A 13,084-nucleotide genomic window follows, 5' to 3' on the forward strand; every position below is an offset into this window, starting at 1 on the left:
GCCTTATAAACAAATGAGGCCAGGGAAGAAAAGCTGCCCCTCATCACCTCCCCTCAAAAGGATTCTCTCCCTGGAGATGTAGTTCATCTAGTTCTCTCTGCTTCCACCACTATCCCGTGCCTTTAGCAACATGCTTTTGCAATTTATCCCACTTTTTTCTAGCTGTAATAGGAATGTTGGCCTACCACATTCTGCCTGAAAGTGAAAGTCTACTCTAAAGTTTTTGAAATTAAGATTTAACAGTGATACATTTTTCCCCTACATCTCACATTTATGAGAAGGAAGGCAGATTAATGAGATGGGTTAGATAATGTCCGTCCAGAAACCTAATAGGAAATATAAATATTTAAGTGAGTTTTTATTTTTGTAAGTGTTTATTCTGAGAGAAAGAGAGCACTCACACAAGGGTTGGAGGGGCTGAGAGAGAGGGAGAGAGAATTCCAAGCAAGCTCTGCACTGTCAGCTGATGGGCTCACTCTCACGAATCATGAGATCATGACCCGAGCCAAAATCAAGAGTCGGACACTGGTGTGACTGAACTGCCTAGGCACCCCTGAAGTGAGTTTTTAAAAGAAAAAAAAAAATGTGAAATTAGAAGGATTAGGCAATCTGCCTTTGCATTTTCATCTTTCATGCTTTCCAGCATGTACTCTAGCCTTACCAAGCATCTTGTTATTCCTGAAACACACCTTTTTTGAGACAAAGTAAGTGGTGTTTAAGTGTTCTGGAGTCTGCTTCTACTACTTGTTAGCTGTGTCACCTCTCCAAGTCTCAGGTCCTACTTTATAAAAGACAAAGTTGATAACGTTGTATACCCTTTTAAAGAAATTGTGTGGATAAAGGAGCTACTGCATGTTAACCACTTAGCATAGTGCCTAACATGTAATAGGACGTTAATATGTGCTGACTATGAGTATGAATATCTTTTGTACTCCTCTGCCTTTTGTTCTGCTGCTGCCTTCCTGAAATGTTCTCCTTCCCATCCTTATCCTCTTCACTTGGTTATCTCCTATTTATCCTCAGTGTCCCAGTTTGAATTGTTTCTCTTCCATGAAGGATTCTCTTCTAGTATCCTTTCGTAGAGTTGATATTCTATTCCTCATATACACTAGACCCTCCTAGAGGGTTTTTGGGAAATACAGATGCATGGGCTCTACCTTGTACTAATTAAATCAATCTCTAAAGGATGGGTCTAGGTTATTTGCATTTTATTTTGTATATTTACTTTGAGAGAGAGAGACACCACACAGGGGTGGGGCAGAGAGAGAATCTCAAGCAGGTTCCACGCTCAATGCGGAGCCTGACTTGGGGCTTGATCTCACGTCCTGACCGTGAGATCATGACCTGAGCCAAAATCAAGAGTCGGACTCTGTAGAGGCATCCCTGTAGTTTTTTAAAGCTCCTCTGATGATTCTGAGGTATAGCTAGAGCTGAGAAGCGCTGGCATAATACATAATTCTAATAAAGTACCAGTCACATCAGTTTGTCTTTCTTCATAGCTAGCAGTCGGGTTTCATAAGGGCAGGAACCATTTCTTCTTCCTGGTCGTATCCTAAGTACCTGGCACAGGGCCAGGAATATAAAAAGACTTACTCTACAAATTAATAAATTTTTATGTTTAAAATGTTGGAGGGGTGCCTGGGTGGCTCAGTCAGTTAAGCGTCAAACTCTTGATTTCGGCCCAGGTCATGATCTCACAGTTTGTGGGATTGAGCCCCACATCAGGCTCTGTGCTGACAATGCAGAGCCTGCTTGGGATTGATTCTCTGTCTTCCTCTCTCTCTCTCAAAATAAGTAAACATTAAGTAAATTATCAAAATGTTGAAGACACAATTAGAAGACAACAGGAAATAAAGTAGAAATCGTTGAAACTCCTGACATTTAAATTGCATGCTCCTTCAGATTTTTCAAAGGAAGAAAAGGAAATTAACTTGAATCAAATCACTTGCCTAAACTGTTGTGTACAGGAATACTGCCTAGCACAGAGTATATACTCCATAAACATTTAAAGAACTGAATTCATTAAAAATTGACCAAAGTAAGGTTCTATTTAGCTTCCTTAATTACTTATTTTTGTTCTGGTTTTAAAAGATGCACAGTTTGAAAGTGATGAACGAATTACACCCTTGGAATCCGCCCTGATGATTTGGGCCTCAATTGAAAACGAACATGACAAACTTCATGAAGAAATACAGAATTTAATTAAAATTCAGGTATGAGTATTACATTATTATTATTATTATTATTATTATTATTATTATAGAATCTAAGCACACAACATCTAGAGCAATTAAGAGCTACTTAATAGAAGTTGGGCGGTAAACCCAAAGTAAAATTTAATATACTTACTATCTTCAGAAATTTGACCTCTGGTTTATATTCTTTGACACAAGCTCTGAGAGTTGGGACTTAATGTTTGCTACCTAAGTATGTATATATATATTGCCCCCACTTGAGAAAATACACTGCATCAGTTTAAAGATCACAAAGCAACTTTCAAAAATCAGTAGTTTGTACTGTCTCAATTTCTATTAAAAATTACAAATATGAAAAACAGAATATTTGGTAAGAAATTCATAGGTTTTTGTGAATAAGGGAATGTAAAATTTTAACTGTGTAGAGGGAGTTTTAGGAGTAACCTATTAAAGAGTGAGAGCCAAAAAAGTCATTCAAAGATACAGTAGCAGGGAAAATATGTTTTGCTACCGGGCAAAGCAAATACTAAGGATTGTTCTAGTTAAATAAATTTTTCCTCAGTTTTAGAAAATTATTTTATGGTTGGGTAGGAGAAAAAACTCCAGATGAAAGCCCACCTTCCCAAAAATGAATTATTGTTAGTGTGGTGATTGCCAAGTGGAATTAAGACCAGAAGAGAACAGGCAAAAATATGACTGCTACTTTTAAGAATTTCAGCCTGGGATGAAGAGCTTTGTCATGTTATCCCAGTTTTTGGAGGGGATTCTAGAGGAAGCAGGCCATCATTAATATACTAAGGTAAAGTTGAGCGGGTTACCATAAATTCATAGCAAATATAATATATTGCTTGCTATTCGTCACGTACTATTCTAAGCACTTTTCACATAGAAGTCTAATCCTTACACTGTTTTACATACAAGGAAACTGAGGCACATGAGGTTAAATAGCTTGCCAAAGTTTACAAAACTATCCAGATGGTAATAGTAGTCCCATATCTTACCATAAAATATCAGAAAGGCCAGTTTATAAAATGATTATTCAGAAGCATCTGGTTTCCTAGGTTTCTATTAGAGATTTTTAAGGATCCTAACTAATTTTACACATCCTAATCATCAGAAACACCATCCACCTCCTCTCTCATTTCCCTTTTGCTCGTATTAATATTTAGGTGGGCCCTAAATGTACATAATGTAGCTCCTAATTTATTTATGTCTGCTTTTTTTGGTTATTTTATTTTAGAGCGTGTGAGTGGGGGAGAGGGGCTGAGGGAGAAAGAGAAGCTTAAGTAGGCTCCATGCTCAGTGCAAAGCCCAGCGTGGGGCTCGAGCCCACAACGCTGGGATCATGACCTGAGCCAAAATCAAGAATCAGATGCTCAACCAACTGAGCCACCCAGGCACCCCTTAATGTCTGCTTTTAATTGGCCTAAATTCGAAAGAGGTAGAATGCTGGGCATTTACTAATAGAGATACAAGGGGCCAATGAAAAATTGTTACATCCTTTTCAAACCACAGTTACTTCATCTTTGAAAAGGTATTTTAAATCATTTATCACATTTTTTAGTGAAGTCGTTTACATTTAACAGGACTTATTTCAATATTAAACCACAATTATACGTTTTTAAAAAGCAGCCTAAGGTATGTATTTGTCATCCTATCTTTTAGGCGATAGCTGTTTGTATGGAAAATGGCAATTTTAAAGAAGCAGAAGAAGTCTTTGAAAGAATATTTGATGACCCAAATTCTTATGAGGTAGTTGGTCAAACTAGAACTATAATTTTCTTTTCTTTTCTTTTTTTTAAAGTTTATTTATTTTGAGAGTGTGTGTGCATGAGCCAGGGAGAGGCAGAGAGTGAGGGATAGAGAGAATCCCAAGAAGGCTCCATTCTCAGTGCAAAGCCCAACACAGGGCTCCAACGGACTGTGAGACCCATCACCTGAGCCAAAACCAAGAATCAGACGCTTAGCCAACTGAGCCACCCAGGCGCCCTACAATCAGAATTTTAGAACTGTCTGTATGGAGTGAGGTAGATTCAAAGAACACTGGAGGAAGAAGGGGATGCTTTCTCTTTTAAACAGGATAGAACAGTGCTGTCCAAGGGAAAAATAATGCAAGTCACATACGTGTTTTAGTAGCCACATTAAAAAAAGTCAAAAGAAATGACTGAAACAAATTTTAATATTTCATTTTACCCAGTATATCCCAAAGCATCATTTTCAGCATTTAATCAACATAAAAAAGTATCGATGGGATATTTTACACTCTCCTTTTTGTACTGAGTCTTTGAAATCTGATGTGTATTTTATACTTATGTCTAAATTCAGGTCTCACATTTCAAAGGCCCAGTAGCTACATTTGGCTGATGGCTACCATATTGGGTAGCAGAGGTATAGGAAACATAATTATTTTTTAGAAGTCTCTTATGTGATCATTAGTAGTTTTTGTGTGTATGTGTAATGTAATGTTAAGGTCAGTAGAACTTGTTTTTCAGTATTACAGTGTTGGAATAAATTAAGTTCATTTAAAGAAATAAAAGATAATTATATATTTTTTTTGAAAAAATTTTTAATGTTTATTTATTTTAGAGAGAGAAAGAGAGAGTGAGCGCACGAGTCGGGGAGGGGCAGAGAGAGCGGGAGATACAGAATCTGATGCAGGCTCCAGGCTGTCAGCACAGAGCCCGATGCCGGGCTCGAACTCATGAACCGCGAGATCATGACCTGAGCTGAAGTTAGACACTTAAGTGACTGAGCCACCCAGGCACCCCGTTTTTTTACATATTTTTTTAGTGAACTTTTTATTGAACAGTAGTATACCTTTAGTAGCATACGTATACCATCAATGTATAAACAGGTGTCTTTTCACAAAAGAAACATGCTTGTGTGATGAGCCCCTATATCAAGGAAAAGAACATCACCAGCACCCCTCCAGTCACTGTCTTACCTTCTCAAGGATAACCACTACCCTGACTTGTAACATCCAAGATTAGTTTTACATGTTTCCAAACTTTATATATTACAGTCATATAGCAAGTTTATATAAGATTGATCCATGGTGTTGCTTCTAACAATATTTCATTTATTTCCATTGTTCCATTGTTGGAATATGCAACTTACCCATTCTACTGTTGAGAAACATTTGAGTTATTTCCAGTTTTTGGCTGTTACATTCCTTTTATACGTCTTTTGTAGAATAAATGTATGTGTTTCTGTTGGGTATATACTTAAGAATGATTTGGTGGGTTATAAGGTATGCACATACTCAGTTTTAGTAGATAACTGCCAAATAGTTTTCCAAAGTGGTTATATCAGTTCCTTCGGTAGTGTGCAAGAGTTCCAGTTGCTTCACAGACCTTCTCTGTTGTTTTCCTTTTAGTATGCTGGCAAATATGTAGTACTATCACGTTGGGTTTTAGTTTCTCTGTCTCTCATGAATAGTGAAGTTGAGCACCTTTTCCTATGCTGGTATAGAGTAGAAGAGTGGTCACCTTAATCCACTTGAGGGACTGAGCTAGGTCAAGAGCAGGTTGTAGTTTTATTTAGACTTAGTTTTTCTCTAATGTGGCCCTGTTCCTAGGGTGTAACCCTCCAGAGATCTCAGCTGAAAGCCTGATATGTTTATTGAGTTTCCTGCCCCCACCTTTTTTGCCTTAGCCCTGTGAGGCTACTGAAAACTCCACTCTACTTCACAGAAGAGGAAACCTTCCTTACAACCAGGAAGCATAAGAGGAAGCACTTAATCTCACTATCATGAGTAATCAAGGCAATCCCAAGTAATATATTGAAATAGTATTTCCTATACCTCAGACTGGCAACAATTAAAATATCTTAGAATACCAACAGCTGGCCCAAAGAGTGGAGAAATGGTAAGGCTGCCATACCTTTCTCTCAGTGGTGTATGTAAATTAGTACTTAAACTTAAGAGAGCATTTTAGTAAAATCTGTAAGTATGCATTCCAGCAATTCTACTTCTAGATAAATACCCTGGAGTAAATTTTTATTTTTACTGCACATTTTAAAAGCCATGAAGTTTTATTTAAAAACAAACAAACAAAAAACAGGCCCCACTAAGACAATTGGTCTGGAATAGAGCCTGAGAAGTAGAATTTTTTGAAAGCTCTCTAGCTTTAATTGTGCAACCAGCCTTTAAAGAACTGATGTCTAAGAAAAACTTGTAATGTGCGCAAGAAGACATGTAGAGAAATGTTTACCAGTGCTACAGTAATAGAAAATAGCCTCTAACTGCTTTCAAAAGGCTGCAAGAATGGATGAATAAATGGTATTTTTGATCAGTGGAATATTGTGCAGCAGTAAAAGTAGCTAATTCTATAAAAATATTATCAACATGAATAAGTGTCACAGAGCTGAGCAAAATATAGCAAGTTTCAGAAAATACACTATGCTAAACAGTACCATATATTTATGGGTGCATACATACATAGTGCAAGTTTAAAGGAATGCATGAATATGATAAATTCTATATTCAGGATAATGGTCACCTTGAGCAGAGGAGAAGCTGGAAGTGCAATCATTTTGGTAATAAACAAGAGCTTTAGTTGTACAGATGATGTTTTATTTCCATAAACTTGGCAGTGGACATTCAGGTTCATAATTTATTTTTTAATCTTTTTGTTATATGTGTGAAATACAATGTAGTTTTTTTTTTTTTTTTAAGTAAGAAAAAATATATTGGTGGGCCATTTGAAACAGAATTTTTTAAAATCTCCTGTATCCCTGAGTTTATAACGTGACTTTTTTAAATTAAATAATATGTGACAAAATTTGTAATATCTTATTTGTGATTTATGTATTAATATGTTTTTCCTGTTTTCTTTAGCCTTTAAAAAGGAAATTGCTTATGGTAATCGCTCAGAGAGATACATTCCACTCCATTTTTCAACACTTCAGCTACAACCACATGATGGAGAAAATTAAGAGTTATGTGAATTGTGTAATAAGTGAAAAATCATCAGCCTTTCTTATGAAGGTATGCGTATTTCAAAGAGACTCGAACAATAAGCTAAGGATAAATTGTTATAATAAAGGAGAATACTTGGAATAGAAATCCTTAAAAACTAATTGGAATTTTATTTAGTGATTTTGTAGAAGAATGCCAAAACGTTACAATTAGTGAATCTCAAGAGTTTATCAGTGATCTTCGCAGTATTTTTTAAATTTTTTAAAACAAGAGTTGGGCAAATTTTTCAAAATAAAAAGTTGGGAAAAATAGGTTAAAGAAAATTTTTGCATTTTTTTGTAAAAAGTAAAATTGGACTGAAGAAAGGCCTTTAAAAAATTTCTTTTGTAACATTTTATCCTCAGTGGAGCAATGAGTAAGGGGGTTTTGTCTTAAAATATCTGGAACTTTTATTTATTTTTTTTTTTAAGTAACCCTTTATCTTAATATTGCCTAGCAAGCATTTTATATATGAAATACATGTACAAGGAAAGACCTTCTCCATAAGGCTTAAAAACAAAGCAGGTAACTAATGCAGCTGCTACTGATATCATACTTCCTGGAGAAAAATACAGCGCAGTCCCTTTATTGACCTGTCAACAGATGCTTTGGTTATGACTGTCAAGGAATTAGAAGGCTTAATTTTAATGCTCTTTGTTCAGAATGGCTTCATGAATTCCTTCCTCTTTCACAACCCCATTTTTTAAGGCAGCAGCAAAAGTAGTGGAAAGTAAAAGAGCAAGAACAACTTCTCAAGAGAAACCTGATGGTAACAGTATTGAAATGGAAACTGAAGCTAATTTGGATGTAGGAAAAAGGTTTGTAAATTCATTAATATATTTTTTGTCTCATGGATACAATATCTTTATGTGAAAGTGTTGCTAGTGAGCCATTTTTAACAAAAATTATTATTATAGAGGGTATGTTTTACTGATTGTTAACATTTGGATATTTGAAGTACTGTATAGTTACTTCATGTTTTATGCACATTGTTATATGTGTTAAGCGGAAACAGTACAGTTTAAATGGTATGAGTAATACCATTTACCATTCTCAGGCAACGTGTGCTCTGGAACAGTGTTAAAGTTGGAAACTTGAATCATCTGTACCCCTTAGTTCTCAGATCCCACATGCCTTCATCATGTGACTCACTATCCTGAGGATTATTCTAGTATTTTAAGATACTGTTCCTACATCTTTAACCTTAAGCTAACCACTTCATCTGGTGCTCAACTGAAGAAATTGGGATTTGCTCCAACGCGGGAGGGAAATAGGCTATGTTAGTCCTACACATAGTAATCCCCCTTATCCATGGGAATGTGTTCTAAGACCCCCCAGTGGAGGCCTGAAACTACAGAAAGTACCAAACCCTAAATATGCTATGTTTTTGTCTATACATACATACCTATGATAAAGCTTAGTTTATAAATTAAATACAGTGAGACATGAACCACAATAATCTACTGGAACAGAAGTTATGTGAATGTGGTCTCAAAACATCTTCATGTACTGTACTTCCCCTTCTAGTGACGATGTGAGCTGATGAAATGCGTAGGTGATGAGGTGAAGTGAGGGGAATGACGCAGACACTGTGATGTAGTGTTCGGCTGATAAGATCCTCAGGAGGACGATCATCTGCTCCCAGATGCAATTGATCGGGGGTAACTGAAACTGTGCAAAGCGAAACTACAGATGAGGGGGACTACTGTATTGAGAGACAAGTTCAGTCTCCAAAATTATGTTTTAGAGATTTTCAAGGGTAATTTTTACCTTTTGTCTTGGCTTTAGGAGCTAACCTTATTGAAGAAGATACACTCTACCATGATAAAGTTCTTTTCTGTTAAACTTATGGTCCATTCCCTCTATTCTTCCACCCTTAACCCGTGGCCAGATAGTCACGTGGTCTCCAGATGGATGTATTTTGCAACGGATGTAGTGTCTCTCGTTTTGGGGGGGGGGGGGGGAGGGGGGGCTGGCCATCACTCGAATGCTGCAGGTTCCTCATCTTAACTACTTATTTAGAGATGGGGATCGGGGTTCAAGTTGGATAGACCTCAGGACTAAGCTTAGTTGTCTTATAGTTCCTGCTTGTCCCTACCTGTTAATGTGATCTGCTCCCTTACTGGTTCATCTCCCTAAAAACTCTATTAAAGTCTTATGATTTTCTAAGATCCATTTTAAGAAGTAGATCTTTTTTTTTTTTTTAATTTTTTAATGTTTATTTTAGACAGCCCAAGAGAGTGAGCACAAGCAAGGGAGGGGCAGAGAGAGGGAGACACAGAATCTGAAGCAAACTCCAGGCTCTGAGCTGTCAGCACAGAGCCTGATGTGGAGCTCAAACCCACAAACCATGAGATCGTGACCTGAGCCGAAGTCGGACGCTCAACCGACTGAGCCACCCAGGTGCCCCCTAGGTCTTTCATTTTTATTGGCTCATTTATTTTATTTTGTTTAGTATATCACAGTTTAGTGATAATACTGAGACCCAATACATTCCGGTGGCCTAGCCTTCTTGCTCAGGCTAGTGCTGCTTTAAAATAAAATTAAATAAATAAAAATTTTAAATTTAATTTAAAATAAAATTAAAACTTGCCATGATTCATGCTTCTTTAATATATTGTTTATCACTTGTGTCCTAGGTTATTACTTAGCTTTGTACCATACAAATCCATCCTTGACATGATTTCTAGAGTTAACATCCCATAAAAATAAATCTGTTTAAATCACTTTCCAGCTTAATAATCTCTTTTGGCTTTCTGTTTTCTAGTTAGAATTTATTGCCATGGCTTGCAAAGCCTTACATCCCCCCACTTTCTGTTTTCTTCACATACAACCTTACCCTTAAGCGTTAACCTCTCCCTGCCCACATACATGGTACTTTCTAGCAACACAGAACTTAGTCCTGACCCTCAAATATGACAAGCTTTTTCATGCCTGGTCTCTTGCTTTAATTTTGAATTCCCTTCTTTCTGTTCTCTCCAAGGCATGCCCTTACTTGCCATTCAAGTTCTAGCTCAAAACATCACCTGATCTCTGGATCAGTTGTCACTTCTGTGCTCCCACAGCATTGAGTCATATCTCTGTAAAAGGACTTATCTTGGATAGTAACATACCTATTTACTTTTCTGTATTTCTCACCAGATTGAGGATCCTTTAAAGGTTCTTAGTTAGCCTTGTATCCTTGGTATGTAGTTCATTACGAGGCATACATTAGAACTTGGAATGCACTAAACATGGGGAGCAAAACTAAAACTAGAGACAAAATAAAGATCAAGAACCAAGTAATTATCAAAACCATTCTAGAAGCAAATAGGATCAGGACAAGTAAAACATCAGATTTATCAATATGAGGACAAAAGTTAGCAGAACATAAGTGAACAAGGATAGAATCAAAAGTGTGATTGTGAAATCAGACAAAAGATGAAGCCTTCATGTTATCAATGGTAGATGCCAACTTTGCTCTGATAAAGCTTATAAACTATTTCAAGGCATTGAGAAGTACAGACATGAAACACTAACAGTACCTAGTTTGTTGTTAAAATTTATAGATAGACTTAAATGCTAAAGAAGTTGAGATGAGTAGCTTCAAGGAGGGGTGAGCATTGAGCAGGGCCTTGAAGGATAGTTAGGATTTTTACAGTTGGTTGAGGAGGAAGTGTCATTTTAGGAGAAAAGAACAGTTCCAGTGAAGACACAGAGGTATGTAAATGGTCATGCTTTTTTTGTGGAAGCTTAAGTTTAACTTCAGCAAAAGAGATGAATTTGTTAAAAAGTTCGGTTGGAGACTCGTGGGGAGGGCGAGAAATTATACTTGCATTCATGGAGATAAGGATCCATGGGAGAGTTTTTGAAAGTGACATGAATGCTGGAGTACATTAACTTTGCTTGACGTATGTTTGTGAAAGCTTGATTTAATATCTGGTCTCATATCTGGGCAGAAATTATCCATGTTGTAATGGACTATCTATATGTTCTAATGTTACCAAGGTTTCTTTTCAAAGATATTTTGTGTAAATTGAAGTATGACTTGATTATATAGTATTATCCTTGTGAAACGTTTCTTTTGTTTATATTCTTACAAATTTTCTTTTAAAGTGTTACTACTGACAAAAAGTCTGCTGGAACTGAATCCTCAGAGGGTACAGTATCTTTATTGAGGTGAAGTAAATTGACATTTTTCTTCTCTGTCTTTAAAATCTTTGATTGAGGCACTTCTTGCAGACCTAAATATGTTATAACTGTCATATAAATGGTGTGATTTAGAGAATATTGCAGGTGCCTGCTTACCTCAGATATTCAAGACCCTGACATGTCTTGAAATTCAAAACGATAGAGACCTGCCTCTGGGATCCTGGGTTGTCACACATTGTTTCCACAAGGCCATTTTTGGTAGACACATATAGGGAGTGCTTGAACTTAAAGCAGATGTTTAACAAACTCTTATTCTGGCCCAGAAACAAGGATCTGTTGCTAGGGGGTTGATTACATTTCTGATGAATATCCCACATTCTGATTTTATGAAATTACTTGAAAAAGTGTGTTTAATCTACTAGAAATTTCGTAACAGACAATCTAACATATTCAGAGAGCAGAAAGTCTACATGAATGATTTCAGAGATGGAGCAGTTGGGATGCGAACACTGAAATAACATGATAAAAGCATCAGTTGGGGGTAGAGAAAGATCTGTTAATGATGGGAAGTGCTTACAAGGATAGTGAATGATCCTGAAGAATGGTAGCAGGTGGTACACATCAGTGGCATGAACTGCAAGGGCTAAGGTTTCTATGGAAGCAGGCATTCATTAGGAAATGAAAAGTATAGAGACCCATCTCTGGGACCCTGGGGTCACAGAAGGAAGAAGATTAAGCCTGCTCTGCTTGAGCAGGCCTGCTCCCCAGCTTTGTTGCAGCCAGGAGGCTGGGCACCAAAAGGCTGCCTCCTAGCCCTTCAGGAGCCAGCCCAGTCTGGAGGGCCTTGGGGTACCAGAGCCCTCCCTAAGAGGGAGCTAGTTTTTAGACAATGGGGAGAGGTGGGGGAACTGGTGAAGAGATTGAAAACAGCATTCCAGAGAGCACGATAGAAAGTTCTGGAAGGGAGAGAAAGGATTAGCAGGTTGCGGGGTAAAAATAGAGATTTTAGGTGGTGATAAAATCATTTCCTAGGCTTAGATGAGCTACTTTTTTCATCTAAACTAGCTCCTTTATAAAACTGAAATAATAACAACTTTGCAGGGTTGTCAAAAAATTTTGCCACATTCTGTATTTCCAGCCTTCCTGTCAGAAAAGCTCTCTTTGGAAGCTATAAAGATAAGTGATACCTGCCATTATGTGTAAAGGAATTTTGGAATTTCTCTTTTGGGAAATAAACTTAAAAGGCATGGGAAAGAATGAAAGTTCATAGCTGATAGTCTGAGGTGTTTTTTGGTTTTTTTTTCTTTGTCTTCATCTAATTAGAAGGCCAAAAGAATCTAGAGTTCTAAGTAGATGAGATGGAAGAAATAAGTGACGGGAAGAGAGGGAAGTAAAGACAACAAAAATCTTAAGAGGCCAAGGTTAAGATGGGGCACTCAGCAAGGAGAGCACCTAAGGAAAAAGGCCAAAGTAGAAGGTCCTAGAACAGAGGTTGAGACCAATCATCTACCCTTTTTATAGCTTTTCTATGCTTTTATGTTTAATTTAGGTCTCACAAGAATCTCTTTCTATCTAAATGGAAACACAGAAGCCGACAGCAAGATTTTAATAAGAAAGAGGAAAGAGTGGAAACTCTTCAAAGTGAGTACTCTTATTACAGTTTTTAGAAGTGGAGAATTGAGGTGTCCTTGAAAGTGATCCAGCCTTTGACCTTCCCACCACAGCACACAGACACATTTCAGAAAACTGAAACAGAGGATTAAATGTCATAACCTCATAGAGTTAATTTAAAAAGTTAGTG

At 37.1% G+C, this 13,084-nt stretch overlaps 1 protein-coding gene across 10 annotated transcripts in view; it reads left to right on the forward strand.

The window, feature by feature from the left end:
- Positions 1–13,084, forward strand: part of TERF1 (telomeric repeat binding factor 1) — a 50,503-nt gene that overhangs the window by 9,659 nt on the left and 27,760 nt on the right. For 7 of the 10 annotated variants that reach the window (XR_006198121.1, XR_006198120.1, XR_006198119.1 and 4 more), the window contains exons 3-8: positions 2,092–2,213; positions 3,861–3,947; positions 7,033–7,182; positions 7,861–7,970; positions 11,248–11,310; positions 12,833–12,924. Coding sequence is in view for 7 of the 10 variants with exons in the window: in XM_042923270.1 (XP_042779204.1) it covers positions 2,092–2,213; positions 3,861–3,947; positions 7,033–7,182; positions 7,861–7,970; positions 11,248–11,310; positions 12,833–12,924 (624 nt within the window). In the remaining 3 variants the exon portion in view is untranslated. The remainder of the gene's footprint in view (positions 1–2,091; positions 2,214–3,860; positions 3,948–7,032; positions 7,183–7,860; positions 7,971–11,247; positions 11,311–12,832; positions 12,925–13,084) is intronic. The other 3 variants (XM_042923277.1, XM_042923272.1, XM_042923273.1) reach the window with 3 other exon arrangements.

The sequence above is a fragment of the Panthera leo genome, chromosome F2 (genome assembly GCF_018350215.1).
Source record: "Panthera leo isolate Ple1 chromosome F2, P.leo_Ple1_pat1.1, whole genome shotgun sequence".
Taxonomy (NCBI): domain Eukaryota; kingdom Metazoa; phylum Chordata; class Mammalia; order Carnivora; family Felidae; genus Panthera; species Panthera leo.